General features: G+C 48.5%; 1 protein-coding gene across 1 annotated transcript; it reads left to right on the top strand.

The window, feature by feature from the left end:
* LOC149333992 (uncharacterized) lies at nt 1-25,848 on the top strand. Its single transcript, XM_089557833.1, has 3 exons — nt 1-216; nt 23,466-23,555; nt 25,552-25,848. Exons 1-3 carry the CDS (start codon nt 1-3, stop codon nt 25,846-25,848), a joined length of 603 nt encoding a protein of 200 aa, XP_089413959.1.

The following is a 25,848-nucleotide window of genomic DNA, read 5'->3' as shown; positions in this document are numbered from 1 at the left end:
ATGGGCGACTCCCTGGTCGAGAACTGGCGCCGTGCCGTCGAGGTGCAAGCCGGGACTCTGCCTTCGCGAGGGGCGGCCGTCTCTTCAGCGATGGAGGCACTCGCCTTCTACGCCGTCCTCGAGAACGACTTTTTGCTGCTACCGTACGCCTTCGCGTTCCCGCTCTACGACGAGGACTCGACTGGGGCCATGAACTACGCCGGCCTCGGCAGCCAGGTGCAGCAGCGCGTCGCTGTGCGTGAGAAAGGATGATGTTGTTCCCCACTAAAGATCGGAGCTTTGCACGTTGACAGTCTCCGCGCTTGCAGCCTGCGCTTCAGCTTTCGTAAATGTCGATTGCATTGCAAAGATCAGCTTGCTTGCCCCCGCTGCAGCGTAACGGTATCTCCGATTGTTCTCCATTCAAACCTTTGAACAGTCGCGCGATTGTAACAGAGAAATGGTGATATGTAATTTGGGTAACGTTTTCAACTTTTTCGTATAGCTTGATAATAGAGTTGTAACTAAGGGCACTAATATTTAAGTGGGGTGACAGAATTAATTCTAAAATAAAGGCTCTCTAAGTGAAGAGATGATTTAGCGTTTCCCGGTATAAACGCTGAACGGAGGCTAACGAGTCAAAATGTTTGCTTCTGGTGAGTTTGTTCTTCACAGATTTCGCATCGTTTGAATTAACATCTTTTTAAGGCTTAAATTACGGTATTAGATCGATCAGGTTACTGTCTGTTGCGCACAAGATATTTACAAAGGCAATCGCTAATAGAACCAGCACAATCGATAATCATGCAGGCTTTCGTAAAGGCTACTCGACAAAGACTGCATTCACACTATGAATCAGGCGACAGATCAGTCTGCAGAATATATCCACTTCCCTTTATAGCCTTCATAGATTGCTAGCAGTCATGAATGCAATACGGAATCAGGGTGTAGATGAGCCTGTGTAAAATATGCTGTAAGATATCTATCACAGCGGCTGCACAGCCTCCATAGTCCGTAATAAAGTCATCAATAAAATTCCAATAAGGAAGGGTATCAGGCAGGGGACGCTATCACGGCATTGCTGTTCACTGGATGTTTACAGAAGGTACTTAGAAGCCTAGCTTGAGAAAAGTAGCGAATAGTAGTCAATGCAAAATACCTTAGTAATACGCGATTCGCTGATGACATTGCCTTGCTAAGGCACTCAGGACAAGAACTGCAAATCATGATCAATGACTTAGACAGGCAGAGCAGAACGGTGGGTCTAAAGATTAATATGCAGAAAAACAATGTAATAATAAACAGACTCGAAAGGGAAAAAACAGTTTACCATTGGGAGGTAGGTGCCATAATTGGTAACCGAATACGTGTGCTTAAGGTAGGTATTGACCGCAGATCCGGATCACGAGAGAGGAATGATTGGAAAAATAATAATGCGATAGAGAGCTTCTGTCAGGTTCTCTCAGATCATGAAGCAGCTCAGATCATGATGCAGTTTGCCAAAATCCTTCGAGAACAAAGTATAAAAGAGCTGTATTTTACCTGTAGTCGCTTGTGGAGCAGAAACGTGGGGGCTAACGAAAAGGGCTCAGCTAATATTAACGACAGCGCAGCCAGCTATTGAAAGGAAAATGATAGGTGTAACGTTAAGAGATCGGAAGCGGTCGGAGTGGGTGAGGGAACAAACGCGGGTTAACGCCATCCCAGTCGAAATGGAGAGGAAGAAATGGTCTTGAGTAGGACGTGTAAGGCGGAGGCAAGATGATCGCTGGTCCATAAGGGTAACGGAGTGGATACCTAGAGAAGGCAAGCGTAGCAGGGGATGGCAGAAAGTAGGTAGGCGGATGAGATTAAGAACTTTGCGGGGGTATGGTGGCTGCAGATGGCACAAGACAAGGTTAATTGGAAAGATATGAGAGAGGCCTTTGTCTTGCAGTCGGCGTAATCATGCTGATGATGATGATGTGTAGGATGAACAAATCTAGCAATACGTGTTTATTCTGGTATCAAAAAACTGATACTTGTTGCTGTGACACTTCTTTTGTACTTATTTTTTCTCTTGGCACATTGCCGCTACCATGAAAAACAAAGGAAGAATGTCAATTCCCAGCTGTTTCCACAACCACACTTTTAAAATTTTTGACAGCGGAGTACAGACTATGATCTTTCTTTACAGTTCGACCTCCGCTAGAATTATTAGTGATTATTAAATATTTCTCCTTCAGCAAGTGCAAATAGTCAGATCCCAAACTTTTCTGGCAAATCTCCCAAAAATGTAATCGTAAGATGAAATTAAAAACTAAAATTTCAAAAGCCTCTTACTTGTTTGGAAGATCGCAACATGCTCTTAAGTAACTGTTGTAACTTGTTAAATGGAAAGGGGGAGGTAGGGGAAAATGCTGCGTGTAAGGTTGGTTGAACCTCACCCGGTTGGTACATAGATTGTTTGGTGTCAGCGCGAGAACGAAAGAAAAAAAAGTGAGGAACGAAGGGCGACACTGACACAAACAACAGGTTTCTTGACAAAAACGACACCATGTATAGCAGCCACATGAAAACTTTTTTTTTCCTTTTCAAGCAATATACAAATTCTGCGTCAGTGTGCTGCGCAAGAATTCTAGTAACCTCGCCCTGCATCATCGGAACCACAAGTGCAAAGTATAATAAGCCAGGTCACGGTCAATGAGACGTTGTAACAAGCTGGTGCGGGAGATTAAGGAAGACTGGCCGTAGACGAGTGTGGACAAGCATGTTTAGCACACCTTCATTGAACCTAATAATCCAAGAGAAAAACTTCTTGCCCACTACATAGACGCAGAAGTTGTAACTTATCACCATTTTTTGTTGTTAAAAAGTTTCATGTGGCGTCTATATATGATGTCGTATTGGTCTATAAAGCTCCTTTTATGTCAGCGTTGTCCTTCGTACCTTCATTTGTGTTTCCGTTTTTCCCGAGCTGAGGAAAAGCAACCAATGTGTGCGGCCTCAGGTTGTTGCACTAAATAAAGTGGGCCATTAACTGTTGCTGTGAGCTGTTGTTGTTTTTTAAATTTTTACCCCAATGTAGGTTTATTTCTCGCTAAATCAGCTCGGATTGCTCTTTCTGCAGGGATTCTGCCACTAAGGGACTTCACAGGTTGGAAGGTAGAAAGAATTCTTACACTTGGATACAGAAAAGCAAATGCTTTTAAAATTGCAAACGACTATACAAAAGCAACGCAAACTGCACCAAAAAGACTACAACGTACACAAGCTGCCCTTTACAAGTTCTTTTATGCTATTATAATACGATGACAGTGTACCTTATTCTATTTTAGGAGTTAGTGAAGTATTTCATTCTGGTATTTTAAAGGAAACATTCACGAGTCGTGCGCGGTGGAGTGTGGTAATTATTATCTTAGCTGCTTAAGTTCGCTAATTAACATGAAACTAAGCAATGTACCTGGTTTATGACAGAACAGTTTCTGGATGGTGTAAGAACAGTTTGAGCCTATGCTATTAAGAATAATCATATTGCCACGTATCATTGTAGTGTTTGTTCGTTCATGCTCAAGGCTGCAGGAAAGGGCTGTTATCATATTTGTTTGTGACGCGAGAAGCGACCGGACTAATCTCGATTGATCACAGCCACGAAGAGCGGCATCTACGTGTTTCCAGATTACTCTAGATGATCTCGAACTGTTATCTCGAAGTTTTCTTGGCGGCTTTAAATTGAACGATGCCGCGAGCAGTGGACATTCGTAGTTCGACGACCGCCGAGCACGCCTGTTGCTTACGCCGCCGCCGAGTGATTCAGTTCTTTTGAGGGCGCAAGTCAGCCCAAATAAAGAGCTTCGTTTGAAAGTCTTTGTTGCTGTCTTCCTGACCGCTGGACTGCCGTCACTACAACGTGACATCTGGTGGAGGTGCTGGGTAGCCTTCCATGTACCGGACACCCCCAGCAAGTCGCGACGCCAGCCCTTCGAGTCATTCACCGCAGGACCTGAGTCCAGTCCACCGCGCAAGCCGACGTCTGCTAGGAGACGCACCTGAGTTCGGGATTCTGCCTGACCCTACCCGGAAACGAAAGCCAGCAGGAACGTCCACCATGAGCTTGCCCCAGCCGACGGCTCCAATCATTCTTCACCAGCCCCGGGTGCCACCAACCTTCGACGCTTCGCCTGGCGCCGACCCCGAAAAATGGCTGGAACAGTTCGACCGTGTGGCTGCCTTCAACAACTGGGATGATACTACGAAGCTTAGGTACGTCTTCTTCGCCTTGGAGGGACCAGCAAAAGTCTGGTTTGAGAATGAGGAAGCTAACCTCACGAACTGGGAAACCTTCAAGGAGCAGCTTCTAAAGACCTTCACGAACGTTGTGCGAAAGGAGAGAGCCCAGCAGCTGCTACAGTCTCGCATACAACACCCAAACGAGACCGTTGCTGTGTACACTGAGGAAATGAAGCGTCTCTTCCGGCGTGCCGACGCAAACATGAATGAAGAAGAAAAAGTAAGGTTGCTCATGCGAGGAGTTAAAGAGCAACTCTTTGCCGGCCTCGTCCGCAACCCACCGAAAACTGTCGCGGAATTTGTAGAAGAGGCATCCAGGATGGAAAAAACTCCGGATGCCCGAGCCCGCCAGTATGACCGCCAGTATGGCGCGTTTTCTCAGCAAGCTGCCTGGACACCGCTAACAACAATGAACTGCGGGATGTTATACGTCAAGTTGTGCGAGAGGAGCTCCGACGATTGCTGCCAACGGGAACGCAGCCGCAAATTTCATCGCTCACTGACGTCATCCGGGACGAGGTTCAACAGGCCTTGGGTGTGACGCCGACACCCACGCAGCCTCTGCAGCCCCCAGCCATGACTTACGCCGCAGCTGTGCGCCGTCCTGCCCCTCGACGACGGGACCCAAGCCCCTATCGCCCTCAGCCAGCTGCGTTGGACCGCCGCCCACTCGCCCCAACCCGCCCGTCCTACGAGCGACGCGCGCAGCCGAGGAAATGCGACGAGTGGAGAACTCCCGACCAGCGCCGCCCACTATGCTTCCACTGTGGGGAAGCCGGTCACGTCCTCCGGCACTGCCCATACAGAAGACTGGGCATCCGAGGGTTCTCTTACGAAGCTCCACGACCCCGACCCGGCCAGCGACCAGCCGAAATTGAGGAATTTTTGCGTCGGGAAGAATGCTCACCACCCAGCCACCTATCACGTTCCCCGTCGTCTTCGTCTCCGCGCTTCGTATCTCCGAGCCGAGGCTACGCTGTGCGTGGACGCTCCCCCAGCCCCCGAAGGTTAAACTGAATAAAGCAGCCTCTGGAGGTGAGGTTGCTTCTAAGCGCAAGGACAAAGATCCTCCACCGACGATAACTCCGACGACACCTCCGACGACACCTCCGACGACACCTCCGACGACAACTTCGACGACGACGACGAGGCGACCAGACTTGACGCCTTTACCGCTGCCCATAGAAGTAACGTCGGAGTACGCCCACCGCAGCCTCACTACCCGACGAAGCCGAGATCGTACACCGAAGACCACGTGTAGCACGAAAACGCGAACAAGTGACCTTGAAGTTACGGTCGACGGTCACGCGGTTACTGCCTTGGTCGACACGGGAGCTGACTACTCAGTCATGAGCGGGCCATTCGCTGTTCGACTCAGGAAAGTGACAACAATTTGGGATGGCCCGTTGATCCGCACCGCAGGTGGTAACCTGATTACGCCGTCAGGACGCTGCACCGCGAAAGTTACTGTAAATGGGAGAACCTATGCTACAACCTTCCTGGTCCTACAGCAATGCTCGCGAGACGTGATTTTGGGAATGGACTTCCTGAGTGAACATCGGGCGATCATCGACCTTCGATCTAAGTCGATCAAGCTTTCCACGGAGAATGCCATACCTGCTGCGACGAACGCAACTCATCACGTTGCCTTAAACGTCCTCGACGAAGCATTGAGCGTGCCGCCCCGATCGAGTGTCCTCGCCTGCATAGGTACTGGAGACGTCGAAACTGCCGAAGGCGTCATCGAGGGGAACACCCAGCTACTCCTGGATCGAGGACTGGCCGTCGCAAGGGGAGTCGCCCAAATCCGAAATGGCCAGGGCCAGGTGTTGCTAACCAACTTCACCGAAGAATACCAGCATCTAAACAAAGGCACGACGATCGCTTTCCTCGACGAGCTGGCAGACATCAGAGACGTATTTGCCCTACCCGACCAATCAATCAATCAATCAATCAATCAATCAGCCTTTTATTTTCTCTATATTAGAGAAGGAGACAGGACTAAAAGCTCGAAAGCTTGACAGAGGTCCTGCCCCCTTTTTTCACGCTGGCATTGCAACAGACAAGCGGCAATAAATTCTGCGCTATACATTATAGCACAAAAGAAAATAACACACCTTGAAAAAAAAGCAAAAAGTACCAACATAAAAATACATGCAGCGTCATGACACAAACTTGTTCAGAAAAAATTTCTTAATAACGATATTTGAATGCTGGAAAGGGTCAAACATTTCTTTGTTTAAGTTATTTAATAGCACTGGCAGCGTATACGAGATAGATTGTTGTGAGTAATATGCTTTAGGTGTAGGAACTAGCCACATTTCTTTATTTCTGGTTTGTGGAATATGGGTGTTTTTTGCAAGTTCTGCCAAATTACCAACATAATTTTCATTGCTCCGCGAAGCACTTTTGAAACTCATTAAAAGTCTGTGTTCGTGTAAAGCTAAGACTGGCAGGATTTCATATTTTAAAAAGAGGTCACTCGTAGGGAAACAATACGGAACACCAGCAATGCATCTCACAGCTCTTTTTTGGAGAAGATGTAACTTGGTCATGTTCGTGATACCAGTGGTACCCCAAACGATAATGCAGTATTGTAAGAGAGATAGAATTAAGGAGTTATACAGCAACAGCCTAATTTTGACAGGAAGAATGGTGCGCAGGCGCGACAAAACTCCGACAGTTGAAGATATTTGGATCTGATATAATCCACATGATCATTCCAAGTCAAGTGTTTTGAAAACACGACACCAAGGATTTTGACAGAATCCACTATCTCCACAGGATCATGGTTTAAACATACATTGAGTGGCCTAAACAATACCTTCCCTTTCGGCAAGTACAACACTATTTTAGTCTTTTTAGGATTAATCTTCAAAAAATTTGCTTGTGCCCATGTATTTAATGCATTAATTGTTCTACCTGCTTTTTCTTCAATATCATCTTCTGATTTCCCAGAAATGAACACTGAAGTATCATCGGCGTAAGATACAAATGTACTATCAGGTTCACAATGCACAATATCATTTAGATAAATTAAAAATAAAAGCGGACCCAATATGCTTCCCTGGGGAACTCCTGTGCAGATATTCTGTACTGAGGACAAGGAGCTTTTAAAGTCTACATACTGTGTTCTATGGGAGAGGTATGATTCCATTAAGTCTAGTGCTTTTCCACGGATACCGTAGGTTTCCATTTTATGTAAGAGAATTTTGTGACTTAATAAATCAAACGCTTTTGTGAAATCTATGTAGATACCTGCAACTATTTCCTTATTTTGAAATTTATCTATTATTATTTCTTTTTGTGTAAGTAGCGCTGTTTCTGTGGATCGATTCTTTCGAAAACCGTGCTGAAAGTCAAGGAGGAGATCATGCTTGTTAAAAAATGACAGGACTCTGCCATGTAGTAACTTCTCTATACCTTTAGAGAATACCGGTAATATAGATATAGGGCGGTAATTTTGGATCAAAGATTTGTCGCCACTTTTAAAAACCGGTATCACTCGAGCAGTTTGGAGTTCTTTCGGAAATACAGCGGTAGATAATATTAAATTGTAAATGTGCGTAATGGCTGGGCATATAAGGTGAAGAACATGTTTAACGGGCGCTATTTGGAGGCCATTTGTGTCCACTGACTTGCTATTTTTAATTGTGCTTATACACGAGAAAACTTCTGCGCAGTTTGTCGGAGCAAAGAAAAGTGATGATGAACTGTTGCATCCTTTCAAGAATGCAGTGTAATCTTGACTGCTGCCCATTTGATTCTGAGAAGCTTGCTGGATAAAAAAGTTGTTAAAAGTATCAGCTAAGCCAGTGTCACAAATACGCTTTCCCTCATGCTGAAAGTTATCAGGAAGATCAGGGTTAGATGGCCGTAATAAGGAATTTAATTTCCTCCACATAAGATCCGATCTTTGTTCAGTCGAGCTCCAAAATATATTTGTAAAATAAGCTTCTCGAGCGATCTTCAGTTTTGATGTAAGATTATTTCTGTACTTCTTGAATTGGCTAAACAAATTTGCATCTTTAGTTTTTACAAACTGTGCGTACAACTTATTTTTATGTTTTATCATTTGGAGCAACTCAGACGTTACCCAAGGTTTCCTAGCCCTAGATGGCGCGTTTACTTTTTTTAGTGGAAAGTGCGCGTCATATACAGTTTTAAATGATGTGATGAAATTGTAGTAAGCAGTATCGCTACTATCCGCCTCAAAAACATTATTCCAAGTCTGTTGGCTAATAGCATGACAAAAGGAATCAAGGTTTTTGTTAGTTATAGACTGTGTATAAATTATTCGCTTTTTCCTTTTATTAAAACGCACGGGCTTGTTAACTAGCATAAAGATTCCAAGGTGATCACTAATATCTGTGTAAACAACGTCTGCGGTTATTAAGTTAGTGTCAATATTTGTAATGAAGACATCTAATAAAGACGTACTTTCTAAAGTCACTCGTGTGGGCTTTGTTATTAAGCTAAAGAATCCATTCACTGCAATTAAAGAATGGAGTTCTTTTTGTGATTGTGAAGTTGAAAGCATATTTATGTTGATGTCACCACCTAAAACCATATCTATAGATTCGTATGATGCATAGCTAAAGATATTTCCGAGAAATGCTAAGAAATGACTTATGGCGCCAGACGGTGGCCTGTACATGACACAAAAAAGTTGGTTTGAGCTTCGCAGAGTGAGCACTTCGTAATCAGCAGTTGTTGCCGTGTATTCCTCGACCATTTCACACGATATTGTATCTTTAAGTAGAAGCGCGACGCCGCCTCCTCTTTTATCGTTTCGGTTTTGATAAAAGCACTGATATCCAGGACGGTGATACACATTCGATGCTGAAGTGTACCATGTTTCAGTCAACATTATTGCTGTGAGTGGAACTTCGAGAGTATCCAGTAGAATAGTTAATTCATCTTCTTTGTTTATTAAGGATCTAATGTTTAAGTGGAAAAAAGACAAAGCAGTAGTTTGAGGTTTAACCAAATGCGTAACCTCATGTGGCTCATAACCCATGTCACGGAACTAGTACTTAGGTTGGATGCCAGCAGGTACAACTACGCAATTTTGCGCAGATCATCCTGGTGGGTGATCGCAATGACATTTGACGTGTCAGTTTTGCGCACATATATTTTGCCATTCCGAGTCCATGCATACTTCCACTTCAGTTCTTTCTTTTTAGCATTTGCTGCACCAAACAGTTTTTTCATTGAAGGACTCAAGTGCTCATTGATGAAGATTTGTGTCTTCGGTTCAAGTTCAATGTCCTCTGACGTTATCCTCTGCTTTCGAGCTTTCTCAAGGAAGGCATCACGAACGGATCTGCGGGCAAATTGCAACACTATGTTTGGAGCATCTGCATTTCCCGCAGTTCGAACGCGGTGACAAACCTCAATGTCTCCCCTTTCAAGTGGAAACTCAACCGCTCTAGCTATCCTATCGGCAATCTCTGTGATGTCTTCATTCTGCTTCATTGGTACACCCTTCAATTCAACGTTGTGACATCGCGTGTGTTGCTCGTTTTGTAAAAGTCTTACTTCATGAGCTTTCAGCTCCGCTCGTAAAGCGTCGCGTTCCTCCTGTAGTTCGTTTACGGATGCCTTCAGTTCCTCATTCTCTGTCTCAACGCGGTTCACAGACGTTTTCATTTCTTCGTAGTTGTCATTTATAAATGCTAGGCTAGCTTTTATCTCGCGTATGTCCTTTCTTAAGTCCCGTTCGAGACTTTCGCGTAGTTCACGGAACTCTTGTTTAAGTTCTCGTTTCAGCTCATCAAATAGTTTAATAAGTTCTTTCGACATTGCCACTTATGAAGAAGAAAGAAAAAAAACATGCAGTTTGAAATCGCGCTACAGCAAGAACAGCCCCAGTGAAAACAAGCGCAATCAACAGATCACAGTGTGTAGCAGCAGCAGTCACAGCGAAAGTGAAATCAATGCCACTAGTAGTGAAACATTTCACTAACCTGTGAAAGTATACGTAGGCGCTTAGAAAAACAGTGCGATCGCCGTGACTGCTGCTGCCAAGTGAGGCAGCGATGGGGTCTCCGCAGAACCATCAGACCAAGGCCGTCAACCCACGTTCGACATCAACCCGGCATTACCCCGGAGCAGACAAGACCAAATACGCAGTCTTATTCAAAGGTACAGCGATTGTTTCTCATCAGCATCGAATGTGCGACGAACCCGGCTTGCCAAGCACCGCATTGTCACAGACGAACACGCCCGACCACTGCGGCAGAGCCCCTACCGCGTATCGCCGATAGAACGCCAAGCTATCCGCAAGCAAGTAGAGGAAATGCTACGTGACGACGTCATCCAGCCATCAAGGAGCCCCTGGGCAGCACCAGTTGTCCTAGTGAAAAAGAAAGACGGCACCCTTCGCTTCTGCGTCGATTACCGCCGCCTGAACAGCATTACGAAGAAGGATGTCTACCCCCTCCCCCGCATCGACGACACACTGGATCGGCTATGCAACGCTAAGTACTTCTCATCGATGGACCTGAAGAGCGGCTACTGGCAAATTGAAGTCGACGAAAGAGATCGCGAGAAAACTGCGTTCATCACGCCAGACGGCCTCTTCGAGTTCAAGATGATGCCATTCGGCCTCTGCTCTGCCCCAGCGACGTTCCAGCGAGTAATGGATACAGTGCTCGCAGGCTTGAAGTGGCAAATTTGTCTAGTCTACTTAGATTACGTTGTTGTCTTCTCCACAAGCTTTGAAGACCACCTCAGAAGGCTTCGGACAGTGCTGGAAACAATCAAGTCTTCGGGCCTAACACTGAAACCAGAGAAGTGCCACTTCGCCTACGAGGAGCTGCTGTTCCTTGGTCACGTCGTAAGCAAGGATGGAGTTCGCCCAGACCCTCAGAGGACGGCTGCGATCGCACAGTTTCCACAGCCTAATGACAAGAAAGCTATACGCAGATTTCTTGGATTGTGCGCTTATTACCGGCGATTCGTCAAGAACTTTTCGCGCATCGCTGAGCCTTTGACCCAACTTACCAAGGCGGACGTGCCTTTTAAATGGGAAACGCCGCAAGAGGAGGCTTTCAAAGAGCTAAAGCGCCGATTACAGTCCCCTCCTGTGCTCGGGCACTTTGATGAAAACGCCGAAACCGAAATCCATACCGATGCAAGCAGTGTGGGCTTAGGAGCGGTGCTCGTTCAGAAAAATGGTGGAGAGGAAAAAGTTATTGCGTACGCTAGCCGTTCACTGTCGAAAGCCGAAGCCAACTATTCGACGACCGAGAAAGAATGTCTCGCCATTATTTGGGCCACGTCGAAATTTCGCCCCTACCTGTACGGACGACCATTCAAGGTTGTGAGCGATCACCATGCTCTCTGCTGGCTAGCCAATTTGAAAGATCCCTCCGGCCGCCTTGCCCGTTGGAGCCTGCGTCTTCAAGAATTCGACATAACTGTAGTCTACAAATCTGGCCGCAAGCATTCCGACGCAGACTGCTTGTCGCGAGCCCCCGTCGACGCAGCAAGCGAAGAAGAAGACGACGACGCTTTCTTAGGACCGGTAAGCGCCAGCAGTTTCGCGGAGCAGCAGCGCTCGGATCCTGAATTGCAAAGCCTAGTTGATTACCTGAAAGGCAAGACCGCATCGCCTCCCCGAGGGTTCAAGCGCCAACTGTCGTGCTTCGTCGTTCACAATAATGTCCTCCTGAAGAAGAACTTCGCGTCCAACAGGACAGTACATCTTCTTGTCGTGCCCAAGAATCTTAGGCAAGAAATTATGCAGGCATGTCATGATGAGCCGACTGCGGGGCATCTCGGGATTGCTCGCACGTTGCACCGCATCCAGGAGAAGTACTATTGGCCGCGGCTAGCTGCCGACGTTTCCCATTATGTGAAAACGTGCCGCGAGTGTCAGCGACGCAAAACGCCTCCGATTATACCAGCCGGACTCCTGAATCCCATACCACCTCCAACTAAGCCCTTTCAGCAAATAGGAACGGACCTCCTCGGCCCCTTTCCGACTTCATCATCAGGTAACAAATGGATCATCGTGGCCACCGACTACATGACCCGATACGCCGAAGCAAAAGCGTTGCCTAATGGTACCGCAACGGAAGTCGCAAAATTTTTTGTCGAACAAATTCTCCTGCGACACGGCGCCCCCGAAGTGCTCATCACAGACAGAGGGACGGCATGTACAGCGGAGCTGACGCAAGCCATTTTAAAGTACAGCCAGACAAGCCATCGGAGAACAACTGCCTATCATCCGCAAACCAACGGACTGACAGAGCGTCTGAACAAGACCATCGCAGACATGCTCTCCATGTACATCGACGCCGAACACAAGACGTGGGACTCTATTCTGCCCTACGTGATCTTCGCCTATAATACTGCCGCCCAGGAGACAACCAGGTTTACTCCATTCCAGCTGGTATACGGCAGGAAGCCCACGACAACACTCGACGCAATGCTCCCGCACGTTTCCGACGAAGACAACCTCGACGTCGCTGCCTACCTACATCACGCCGAGGAAGCCCGAAGACTTGCGCGGCTTCGCATTCAAGACCAGCAGCACACCGACGCCCGACGCTACAATCTGCGCCGACGAGACACGCATTACAAGCCAGGTGATCGGGTTTGGATATGGACGCCAGTTCGCCGCCGTGGATTGAGCGAAAAGTTGCTGCGACGCTACTTTGGCCCGTACAGGGTTCTCCGCCGCATCGGTGACCTCGACTATGAAGTCATCCCCGACGGCATGACAGCATCTCAGCGACGCCACCCACGCCGGGAAGTCGTACATGTCGTACGCCTGAAGCCATATTATGAACGCTAAAGGACTCGAAGTTTTCATTCTCCGTGTTTATTTTCATTTTAAAGCATCGAGACGATGCTTCTTTGGAAGGGGGGTAATGCCACGTATCATTGTAGTGTTTGTTTGTTCACGCTCAAGGCTGCAGGAAAGGGCTGTTATCATATTGACACATGCCTTCCATAGAAGATGAGGAAGAACGCAACGGGCCATTGGAGAAAGACGAAGTGACTCTGCTCCGTCTCGTGCTGACCTGACTGGCTGCCGGTGTTCCTCGGCGCAGGAGACTTCTTTGTAACGTTACGTTACAAATCTGGTGGAGGCAGTGCCGGGTACGCTTCCAGCGCATAATCTACCTCTCACTACGGAGCTTACTCTGGTACATCAGCGCCTCGGCCGCCGCCTACGTGGAGAGCCCCCGGAATTTGGACCCCTTCCGGCCGCTACCAGGTCGACGCAGCCTCGGGCCCCTGTAACACCTGCGGCAATGACATCTGAGAGTAGGCTTCCCGCAAACATCCTCTGCCATCAGCCGCGAACACCACCGTCTTTTCATGGAGACGTGTTCGAGGACGCCGAGGACTGGCTTGAGGCCTTCGAGCGTGTGGCACGTTATAACGGGTGGACCGATGAGCGTAAGCTCCACAACGTCTACTTTGCTCTTGAAGAGTCGGCGCGGACATGGTTTGAAAACCATGAGGCTTCCTTTCCATCCTGGGAAGCCTTCTGTCGTGACTTGAAGACCACTTTTCCATCGCCGACCGCCGGGAGCGAGCAGAAGCTGCGCTGCACTCGCGGAACCAGCGCCAAAACGAGAGCGTGCGCATGTTTTATGAAGACATGACGCGTCTTTTCAAGCGCGCAGACCCACAGATGACAGAAGACAAGAAGCTGCGCCACCTGATGCGAGGCGTGAAGCAAGAACTTTTCGCAGGACTAGTGCGCAGCCCACCGCGCACTGTTGCGGAGTTCCTCAGTGAGGCTACCACCATGGAGACGACGCTGCAACACCGGGCTCGTCAATACAATCGCGACGTGAACATCATTGGGTCCGACGCACTACCTATGCAGGGCGGAAGCGATATGGATGCACTACGCAACCTCGTCCGTGCTGTCGTGCGAGAAGAACTGCAAGCACTCCGGATGCCTTGCAACACGCCGTCCTTTCCATCACTAGCTGAAGTCGTCCGGGACGAGGTGCGTATGGCAGCTGAGCGAGTTCCTGACGTTTCCTACCAGCTCGACGCGAGACCCACCTACGCGTCCGTCCTACGTAGAGCTCCCACGCAAGACAACAGTATCAATACCGCAGCTCCAGCAATGGAGCCGCAGGGTCCTCCTCGCTACACCCCTGCGCCAACCTATCAGCGACCCCGTAAGAGTCAAGTATGGCGGGCCCGCGACCGTCGGCCCCTCTGCTTCCATTGCGGTGAAGCAGGTCACCTCTACCGGGCGTGCCCGTACCGCCGCGTCGGCTTGCGCGGTTTCGCACCGGACGACCCCTGCCCTCAAAATGGCGAGCGGCCTACTGAAATCGAAAGCCACCTTGCTACGCAACAGCATCCTGTTACGTCCGGCTACCAAGAACGTCGGTCTACGTCCCCAACAAGTTACCGTTCCTCAAGTCCGAGCTATCCCCGACGCCGACGCTCTCCCAGCCCTCGCCGGGAAAACTAATGTCAGCGGCCTTCGGAGGCAGGGTCGCTGATGTCGCGAAATGTGAAGATCCTCCGTCCTCGTCACGCCGGCTCGACGAGATTTCGCTGGGGTCAGGTAGCAACAGCATCCGACGGGCTACCTTCGACCGATACGACGACATTCCGCTTGGGACAGGTGGCGACAGCATCCGACACACTACCTCCGATTTGCGCGTAAAGATTGATGGAGCCGATGTAACGGCGTTACTAGACACCGGTGCAGATTACTCGGTAATGAGCCACGGCCTCGCCCGCGATTTGAAGAAAGTTTTGACGCACTGGTCCGGCCCGAAAATTCGCACGGCGGGAAGTCACTTGATTACCCCTGTAGGCAAGTGCACAGCGCGTGTCGGCATCCGGGGTTTTGTGTATGTCGGAGAATTCGTCGTACTTCGCGAGTGTTCCAAAGACTTGATCCTTGGCCTAGACTTCCTGCAGACTAACGGCGCTGTCATTGACCTGAAAGAAGCGCGTGTGACGTTCTCGACGAAACGGGCCGTGGAGCGCATTGAAATCGAGGATCCGGAACTCAACGTTCTGCGTATTGTCGACGATGATGTGAGGGTGCCAGCACGGTCTAGTGTGCTTGTTCTTGTGCGTCATGACTTGTTTCACGACTACGAGGGCATCGCGGATGGGCACCTCCCGCTACTTCTCGAGAAGGAGATAGCCGTTGCTCGAGGACTCGTTCAACTCCATAACGGTTGTGCTACTGTCCTCCTGACGAATTTTGCTAAGGAGATGCGGCACCTCGCCAAGGAAACGGCTGTTGCCTTCCTTCACGACGTTACTGCCTCGCCTCGTTTATGCACCGCCGGGGCCAACCCTCAAGAGGAGGCTACATCTTGCCGTCTCCTTCAAACCGTTAAAATTAGCCCGGACTTGACGCCCGATCAAAGGAATCTTCTTTCGGCTCTTCTGACTGATTTTGCAGACTGCTTCGCCACTGGCTCCAAGGTCGGTCGTACTCCTGTCGCCAAGCACCGCATCATAACCGATGAGGCCACGTTACCGGTATGCCAACGCCCGTACCGGGTTTCTCCTAAGGAACGTGAAGCCATTCAAACGCAAGTGAATGAGATGCTTGCGGACGACGTAATCCAGCCTTTGACGAGCCCATGGGCGTCGCCAGTAGTCCTCGTCAAGAAGAAAGATGGCACCCTGAGATTCTGTGTCGATTACCGGAAACTAAACAACGTGACCAAAAAGGACGTCTATCCGCTCCCCAGGATTGATGATGCCCTCGACCGTCTACGCGATGCCCGGTACTTCTCCTCATTAGACCTCAAAAGCGGATACTGGCAAATCGAGGTGGATCAGAGAGACCGAGAGAAGACTGCATTTGTGACGCCCGACGGCCTATACGAGTTTAAGGTGCTTCCGTTTGGTCTTTGCTCTGCGCCGGCCACGTTCCAACGTATGATGGACACGGTTTTATCAGGTCTGAAGTGGCAGTCGTGCTTAGTGTACTTAGATGATGTCGTCGTTTTCTCGCCTACTTTCGAGCAACACCTGGACCGGTTGCGCATTGTGCTTCAAGCACTCAAAGGCGCACAACTAACGATCAAGCCGGAGAAATGCCATTTCGCTTTCAAAGAACTTCGCTTTCTCGGCCATGTTGTCAGTGCACAGGGCGTTCTCCCTGATCCCGACAAGACTACCGCAGTGTCAAGTTTTCCACGTCCCAGCGATAAAAAGGCACTTCGGCGATTTCTGGGCCTTTGCTCTTACTACCGACGCTTCGTCCAAGATTTCTCCAAGATAGCTGAACCATTGACAGCACTAACCAGAGAAGACATACCCTTCCTGTGGGGAGGCGATCAAGAACAAGCTTTCCAGGAGCTCCGAAGCCGCCTCCACAGGCCCCCCATACTCGCCCATTTCGATGAAAACGCAGCAACTGACGTCCACACTGATGCCAGCAACGTTGGCCTTGGGGCTGTACTTATCCAGTGGCAAGATGGCGTAGAACGAGTTATAGCTTACGCGAGTCGAACACTATCCCGATCGGAGGCGAACTATTCAACGACCGAGAAGGAGTGTCTTGCGGTAATCTGGGCCATAAGCAAGTTTCGACCATACCTGTATGGACGACCCTTCCGTATTGTCAGCGACCATCATTCGCTGTGCTGGCTGGCCAGCCTCAAAGACCCGTCTGGACGCTTGGCTCGATGGAGCCTTCGTCTTCAAGAGTATGATGTTACCGTTGTTTATAAGTCGGGACTTAAACACCAAGACGCAGATTGCTTATCACGCGCGCCCTTAGACTCCGCTGCAGTGGAAAACGCCGACGATTTTCCCTTCATTGGGGCCATTACTCAATCCCATATGGCTGACCTTCAACGCAAGGACCAGGAGCTGGCGCCGCTCATCGAGTATCTAGAAGGCCGCGGTGGTCGGGTACCGCCTGTTTTTCGTCGTGGCTTGCAGTCATATACTTTACGAAGTGGGGTTCTCTACAAGCGCAATTTTGAAAGATCACAAGAGACATTTCTGCTCGTAGTACCTATGGACCTACGGCCTGACATCTTGAGCGCTTGTCACGACGAACCATCCGCCGGCCACTTGGGAGTTAGTCGCACGTTTGCCAGAATTCGGGCGAAGTATTATTGGCCGAAATTATTACCTTCAGTACGATCCTATGTTAAAACCTGCCGTGACTGTCAACGTCGAAAATCTCCCCCCATGAAACCAGCCGGATTTCTTCAACCTATTGCTCCACCGAAAACTCCTTTCCAACAAGTGGGAATGGATCTTCTTGGCCCTTTTCCAAAGTCAACTAATGGAAAGCGTTGGATTGTTGTCGCAACGGATTACCTGACCCGGTATTCTGAGACCGCGTCGCTCACAAATGGAACTGCCACCGAAGTCGCCGCATTCTTTGTTCACGACGTCGTATTGCGCCATGGCGCCCCGGCTATTATTATTACCGACCGTGGGGCAGCTTTTACGGCCCGCCTGACTAAGGCAGTGCTGAATCTTACACACACTAGCCATAGACGGGCCACGGCGTACCACCCGCAGACTAACGGCCTGGTGGAACGGCTAAACAGAACTCTGGCCGACATGCTGTCCATGTACGTGGATATAGAGCATAAGACCTGGGATCAAATTCTCCCATACGCCACGTTCGCATACAATACGGCACTTCAAGAGACGACGCGGATTACTCCCTTCGAGCTTGTCTTCGGCCGCCGAGTGACCACTCCCCTGGATACGATGTTGCCCGTATACCCCGACTGCGAAAGTGAACTTGATGTGGACGTCGCTAGTTTTGCTCAGCGTGCAGAAGAAGCGCGGCAGCTGGCACGGCAGCGCATATACCTACAACAGCAACTAGACGCTGATCGCTACAACCAGGGACGGCGCTTCGTTTCCTACGAGCCTGGAGACTATGTATGGATTTGGACACCCGTTCGCCATCGCGGACTGTCTGAAAAATTACTGCGCCGGTACTTCGGGCCATACCGTGTCCTCCGCCGCATCAGTGACGTTACTTACGAAGTAGAATCTGCCACCCGAGACCCCTCAAGCCGCAGACGACGCACGCTCACTGACGTTGTACACGTCGTCCGAATGAAACCCTACCACAGCCGCCCTGCTGACCGATCTGGAGACTGATAGTGCCCCGTTTTGTGTTGTGCTCCTCCTGTACCAACCTAGCCCACTATCTGTCAGCCCGTAGCTCACCAGTATGCTCCTAGTCGACCGCATCGAGGCGATGCTGCAAACAAGGGGGGCAATGACACATGCCTTCCTTAGAAGATGAGGAAGAACGCAACGGGCCATTGGAGAAAGACGAAGTGACTCTGCTCCGTCTCGTGCTGACCTGACTGGCTGCCGGTGTTCCTCGGCGCAGGAGACTTCTTTGTAACGTTACGTTACAATATTTGTTTGTGACGCGAGAAGCGACCGGACTAATCTCGATTGATCACAGCCACGAAGAGCGGCATCTACGTGTTTCCAGATTATTCTAGATGATCTCGAACTGTTATCTCGAAGTTTTCTTGGCGGCTTTAAATTGAACGATGCCGCGAGCAGCGGACACTCGTAGTTCGACGACCGCCGAGCACGCCTGTTGCTTACGCCGCCGCCGAGTGATTCAGTTCTTTTGAGGGCGCAAGTCAGCCCAAATAAAGAGCTTCGTTTGAAAGTCTTTGTTGCTGTCTTCCTGACCACTGGACTGCCGTCACTACAACGTGACAATATGAAGAATGCAACTTCTCTGCGACACATCACAAGCGACATCTCTGCAACTCGTCATCGCTTGAAAGATAGACAAGAGCCTGGCTGTCCTTCGTTACACTTTCTGGTGCAATTCAGTTGGCCGAATTTTGGAGAATCCGAATTTCACTGGCAGGTATCTTAATTAAGCTTCTACTTCAGCAGATTTTGCGGTGTATTTTAATCACGACCTACTGTATAATGGGCGACCTGCGCGTGCGCCGCCGCCCCAGCGCCGAAGTTTTGCTTTTGCTTGTGCTGTATTTTTTAGTTCTCTAAGCCGCCACCGCTGAGAGTGGCGCTGTAACTCACCCCCACGACGAAACCGACGAGACGGCGACCGGCTGCGGAGCACTGCGACCTACCACGTGTGGGCCCTCGATTTACGTGCTGAGCGGCCGCTAAGCTGAGTGCCGAAGAGTTTTTTATTTTTATTTTTTTATTTATTTCATACTGCAGATCATCTTACAGATCCAAGCAGAACAAGATAACACAGATACACGGGTAACAAGTAAAATAAAAAGAAATAACAAGTAAAATAGAAAGAAAAACTAAAAATAAAAATAAAAAAGGCATGCAGGATGACTATGCGCTTACATTTTATCATGTCAGAGAATTCCACTCACTGATGGTACGCGGGAAAAAGGAAAATTTAAAAGTGTCAGTTCTAGCAAAGTACGGGGTAAGTGAACCGGGATGATGGTGACGCGTGATGCGTGTAGCTAAAAACGATAAATAGGGTGCAGGATCAAGAGCCAGTTTGTTATTTATGAGCAAGGAAAGAAATTCTCGTCGAATATTTTTTCTTGTTACCTCAAGAGGTTGGATACGGTTAGATTTCATTAGCTCAGACGGAGAATCAAAAGGTGAAAATTTAGAATAAATAAATCTTATGGCTTTTCTTTGGATTCTTTCAATTTTCTTAATATTAGTATTAGTATATGGATCCCACACCACGCATGCATATTCGAGCTTAGGCCTGATTAGTGAGTTAAACGCGAGAAGTTTAACCTGAGGGGGAGCTTTGGAAAGTTTATTTCTTAAAAAATAGAGTTTGCGAAAGGCGGACGAACAGATATTTTCCACATGTGAATTCCAGGACAGATTGTTAGTTAATGTTACACCCAGGTATTTAAAACTGGAAACTTCCTGCAGTGGTGTTTGTCCGAGATGGTACCTGTGCTCAAAAATATTTTTTTTACGTGTCACGCGAAGGAAGTTTGTTTTTTCTTTGTTTAAAGCCATGTCCCATTTCTGGCACCAGGTAAGGATGTTAGTTAGAGAAGTGTTTAGGTCAATCTGGTTATTTGAACATGTAATATCTCTGTACAGCAAGCAGTCATCCGCAAACAATCGAATCTCAACGCCCGGAACAGTTGTGTCGACGATGTCATTAATATATAGTAAGAACAATAAAGGCCCAAGAACGCTCCCCTGAGGCACTCCAGAAGTGACTGAAAGAGCTCCCGATTCCTCTCCATCAATCGAGACATACTGCTTACGGTTAGTTAAATAGTTTGAAATCCAGGTAACTAATATCTCAGGAAGGCCAATAGATTGAAGCTTTAGAATTAATTTATCATGAGGGACTTTGTCAAAAGCCTTGCTAAAATCTAAAAATATTAGGTCAACTTGGCCATTATTGTCTAAGCTTAATGCAATGGAGTGAACAATTGTTACTAATTGGGTTACTGTTGAATATCCTTTACGAAAACCATGCTGAAATTTAGATAAAATGGAGTGCCGATTTAGGAATTCATTTATGCGATCAGCAATGACGTGTTCAATTAATTTACAACAAGATGAAATAAGGGAGATTGGGCGGTAGTTTGACAGCATTAAACGATCTCCTTTCTTAGGTACAGGGATGATTCGGGCGGTCTTCCAGTCAACAGGCAATTTCCCAGTTCGCAAGGATGCTTGAAACAGTACATACAAAAACTTTGCAACCGATTCGGCATATCTTCGCAGAAAAATGTTAGGAATGTTATCAGGGCCACATGCTTTTTTGGTTTTCAAGTTCAGTAGCATAGAAAATATCCCAGCATAAGAAACAAAATTGACTTCGGTGTCATGAAACTGTGCGACTATTGGGGTACATGAACTGGAATTCGAAAACACGCTTTGAAAATATGTATTAAAATGCTGCGCAATGGCTCTCTGGTCTGTGATAATGGAACTGTTGACTGATATCTGTGACACAACAGCCTTTTTTCCGGTTATGTAGTTCTTTTTAAGTAGGCAGGTTGTCACTTAACCGGAGGGAGCTTTGGCGTGCCGTGTGCCGGTGGGTGGCGGCGAATGCCTCCGTGTTTGCGACATCTTCCCGCAGTATGGTCTACTGTTGCGTGCCGCTCTGCAAGTCGGGCGGGCGAACGTCAACGGGGATCTCCTTTCGTGAAAGGACCGCAGCCACTAAAACGGTTCGCAGCTGTGGTGCTACCGTCAGCTGCATAAAATCCACTGTTTCAGTGCTCCGTGGATGACAGTATGGCCCATAGAATGAGGCTTGTGAAGCTCGTCTGTCACAAATTCATGAGGCCCTTTCTCACTAACTTCACTGGCCAGCTGATTGAGCGCAACGCAAAAAGAAAATTATTGAACTAGAAACCTTGCTCTCGAAAAGTACTGAAAGTATAGCACTTATTTCTGTGATGGCGCAATAAAGCACCACTGGCACTTATTTTTCAGCACATGCTTTTGGAATCATTTGTTAAATCTGCATGAGCAGAACACTCGCAGCTCAGCTCACCCTGAAAATTTCCACAAATATTGCATGCATTAAAGTTGACAATCTCGCCCTTTCAAAAGACTCATCACTAAAGTTTGTGTTCAAAAGCTTAAGCGCACGACAAAAAACAAGGGGGTAGAGGCCGAGCTCGCGTATTGCACTGGACAGCCTGCCCGTCAAATACGTAACACCGAGGAATAAACGTGCACGGGTGTCGAGAAGGGAGACTGCCAATCTACTCCAACTGTGCTGCTATCGCCCGCCAACTAAAAACAGTGAAAACGCGGCTAAAGAGCAGGAAAGGCGGGTGCCGTCGCCACTGGTCGTCGCAATCGCGTCCGTCGAAAGAACGACGGCGGCTGATCTCCCGCCGCCGCCTCCCAGCCCCGGAGCTCTTTCCCTCAACACTGCCACTCTCATTTCACTGGCCCGCGGCTTTACCCTGCCGAAACCATCTCTCGTGCCAAATAATGGCTTCGAAAACTATTCCGCTGAACTCCGCGCCGCCGGCGCCGGTAGCTTGCAGGCACAGCCGAAGCGCGTGAAACGCTGCTCAGGGGTGAGTTTTAGCGGCACCTGCCGGCTGGCTGGGTCCCTACACAGAGGTCACGTGGTATTTCTTCGGCCGCGCGCTCCCGTAGAGGGTGGCGCGATGCGCAGGTCGCCCATTATACAGTAGGTCGTGATTTTAATATCCGCCGTAATAAACAAGATTTCTTTTTTGCGTTGAACAGATGTGATTGTTGTGCATAACTCACCTCCAATGTAAGGTGCACAAATCAGAGGGCGCTTGCGATGAAGGTCGGCCTAGGAAGCAACAAGTTAGAGCAGAAGTGCAAGCAACCGGACGTTTTGCATCGTGGCAGGTTAGTAGGCGTTATTGTCAAAAACATTTTGCCCATTTTAGCTTCCTTCAAAAGCACTGTCATCTCGCTGGATGGCTGATGCTAATGTAAGGAAAAAATTAAATACTGCGTCTTCTTTCATATGTGCATCGTAACGAGGCCCTTAATTCTCTACCAATGTATGCTCAATAGTTCCAGAATGGCCTCTGTTATGCCAGTCTTGATGCCGTAGAGGTCAAGAGGGTTCTCGCACAGCAGGTGCCCTCACTTTTTGGTCACGTTTCAAGTGACATTTTCTGGTAGAACATCACTTTTCACGTCAGGCGGTAAGTCCGAGGCTGGCGCTGGTGAACATACTCAAAGGCAGGCTACGCGCAACATGAATATTCTGATGTAGAAGGTTGCGCCGCCGACGACGTAAGAATGCTGATAGAGCGCTTTACACAGCATGCAGATGTAGTGGGTTCGGATTCCATCGCGGCTTTTGTTTGTCTTTACTTCCGCTTTCTAATTCGTTCTCCTTGAGATACAAAATGATTACGCTACTAAATTGCCAGTGATCAACGCCACGCAGATACTAAAACACTATCCCCTATGCCTTCCTTGGCCTCACTCAGTGAGCGTTGTCTTGTTTGAAATGTATCTTGGCCAGTCAGTTATTGTGCACGGTGGGTTTCGTACACCGTTGTTCCGTGTTTTCTTTTTTTTTAAACGAGGTCCTTGTGCATGCACCCGTTGTGATAACACGGTCGCTGCTTTAATTTTTTGTGGTACATTTTGAAACAGGGAGCGAGGACAGTTAATTTGGTTTGTCTATGCGAGATGGTTTTTAAACTGCTCTTTCTATTGCAGTGTTTTTTCCCCACTTATAGAAGTAAGAGGTTCTGCTACCGGGCGAAAGGATTGGCCTTTTCAAATGCGTGCGTGCCAATGCGCAGGTAGCACTGGCGTCGGGAGAACTGCTCTTGGAGGCCTACCGGGACAACAACCCGCCAAAGCTGCGCTGTCTCCGCCCTGGTTCAACCAGCGTACGCCGGACACAGAGAGAGGCGTTGCAGGTCTGGTCGTCCGCTACTTAAGACTAGTTGTTGCATACTAAGCAACTGTTCCAGTATCTTGTAATGTCGTGCAGGAAAGAAATCCCAAATTTTATACCATCATTCGCTATAACTTTTTCCCTTCTCTCCGCCTTCGATAATTTCCTCTTCCTCTTCCTCTCTTTAGTTGTGTGCGACACTGAGTTTAATTCGGCGGTTTTTAAACCTGCTTGCGAGATTTCGTTCCATGAAAGCGTTTTTTTTCTTTCGCTGGCCATAATCTTGTGTATTTGTTTGATTGCATCAGTCTAATGGGGTCACTCTAGTTCAGGCTTTCTAGAAGTGCTCGACAGCAGAAACATCGGTGAGAACAACAATGCAACCATCCCACCTTCTATTGCTTTCTTGTAAGTGCGAAGTGAAAGTTACTACCTAGGTTTACCCTCCCGTCCCCTTTCCCCTATGCGCACCCTCTCCCAAGCACCTGGATAACTACCGAACTGGGTGACTTCTTGAGTATTGCCCCGATACGCCCGAGAACATCGGAGACATTTATTTGTCCACCTGGCGAACGCGTGGATTTCTCTTTTGTACTTTTCTGTGAATTTCATGGGACGTTTACGATATGGTGATTTGGTTCTGAAACACGATTGAAATATCTTTCACGTCGCTGCTCCACAGTGTTTTTTTTTTTGCAGCTGCAATTATTCCAAAACGATCGTTCTTTGTCTTTGAAATGCAAATAGGAAGGACACGTTCCCGTTCAGGAAGGATGAATATTGACAGTTATAGCTCTTTTTCCCCCGCTCCCCCCCCCCCTTGTGCAGTCCCTCCCAACATCATATGCAGGTCATATGGACAAAAAGTGCAAAGTTTGCACTGAAAGCTTCTTGTTGCACATGCGGAGGCCTCCACAAAGTTCGGATATTGTACCGGTCACTAAAACCTCGGTAGTTGCGCTTTTTCTTATTCCTTCTTTCTGATTTTTTATGCCCGTACTTGTCGTGTGACACGTTTTAAGGTCTACTACTCGGTTCACCAAGCTAATATTCTCATGGAGGAGTGAAGGCAATATGTTTAATGCGAAACTGCTTTTCTTTCAACCGTCTATGTGGCATAGAAGGAGAACGTAGTTGTTCTGGCAACCTCTAGCTGTTCAAGCGAAGTGTCAGCGGGAAGTATTCGTTTTAGTCTCGCACCTGTTATCCGTGCTAATATTTTTCCTATCCGTTGATCATATCATGAAAGTTTTTTTTTTTTTCAAAAGGCGGAAAATGCCCGGCTAAGTGAACCTGGCCGCAAACACCGATCTTACGTTGAAAATTTGCGAACGGAGGCTGTGTCAATCATACAGAACAGGCAGACACAAGCACAGCACTGCAGAAGACAGGTCATATCACATATCGCCAGACAAAACACATATCAGCACGCGAACTCAGCCGCACGGAAACCCTGGCGAAGTCGTCGAACCAGCAGACTGCAGATACAAAGGGTGGGCGAAAGAAAAATTTTGAGCTCGATGTCCCCGCAGCTGCCGGAGTCTGCCTCTTGCGCACACGTGAAGAATAAGTTGAACAGTGAAGCATTCGTTCAGGGTAAAGATCAAGCTAAAGGAGCACGAATGTAGCTCTGCTGCCTACCTTAAGAAAAGGGCACTCCAAGGGAAACCTCACCTCTAGCTTGTACCTCAGCTCTACCTTATTACGGTCTCTTGGGCCTCGTCAAACTGCCCCGAGCAGCTTTTTGCCCAAGAGCTCCAACCATGTGTATATGTGGTGAAATAAATGAATTGAATTTAATTGAACAGTTATTTGTTTAGGCGTGTTTAAAAGTTTATAAAAGGAAGGTGAGTGGCTCTTTAAGCCTCCTCGCTAAGGCAAGGAACGGTTGAAAATTTGGTCCTGTATACGGGAGAGGCCTTTGCCCTGCAGTGGGCGAAGTCAGGCTGCTGATGATGATTATCGCCCAACGTTTTCGTGTGACGCAGGTGCTGTCGTTCAACGCACTATTCGACGCGTACAGGGCGACCGCCGAGCTCTCGGACAGGCGCCTGTTCGGCTGGGAGCACCTCTCGCGGAACCAGCTGTTCTTCGTGGCCGCCTGCTACGCCATGTGTCCCGGTGACAGCGCCCTGCTGTCGGCGCCTTTCATCGCCGGCGTCAGTGCTGCGCGGTCGGCGGAGAAGGAATGCGACGCCGTCTTCCGCCGGATGAGCCACTTTGCTCGCGCTTTCGAATGCCCGCCCGAGGCGCCCATGAACACGGGCGCAGACTGCCGCGCGTGA

The sequence above is a fragment of the Amblyomma mixtum genome, chromosome 8 (genome assembly GCF_055824585.1).
Source record: "Amblyomma mixtum isolate Tamu chromosome 8, ASM5582458v1, whole genome shotgun sequence".
Lineage (NCBI taxonomy): Eukaryota > Metazoa > Arthropoda > Arachnida > Ixodida > Ixodidae > Amblyomma > Amblyomma mixtum.
Note: the sequence above shows the minus strand (reverse complement) of the source record. Positions and strands in the feature narration are given on the sequence as shown.

Excerpts from the sequence above, each read along its gene's own strand:
- LOC149333992 (XM_089557833.1), top strand. The coding sequence starts at position 1 with ATGGGCGACTCCCTGGTCGAGAACTGGCGCCGTGCCGTCGAGGTGCAA. Across the intron at positions 217-23,465 it reads ACGCCGGCCTCGGCAGCCAG|GTAGCACTGGCGTCGGGAGA; the intron begins GTGCAGCAGCGC and ends GCCAATGCGCAG. Across the intron at positions 23,556-25,551 it reads TCCGCCCTGGTTCAACCAGC|GTGCTGTCGTTCAACGCACT; the intron begins GTACGCCGGACA and ends CGTGTGACGCAG.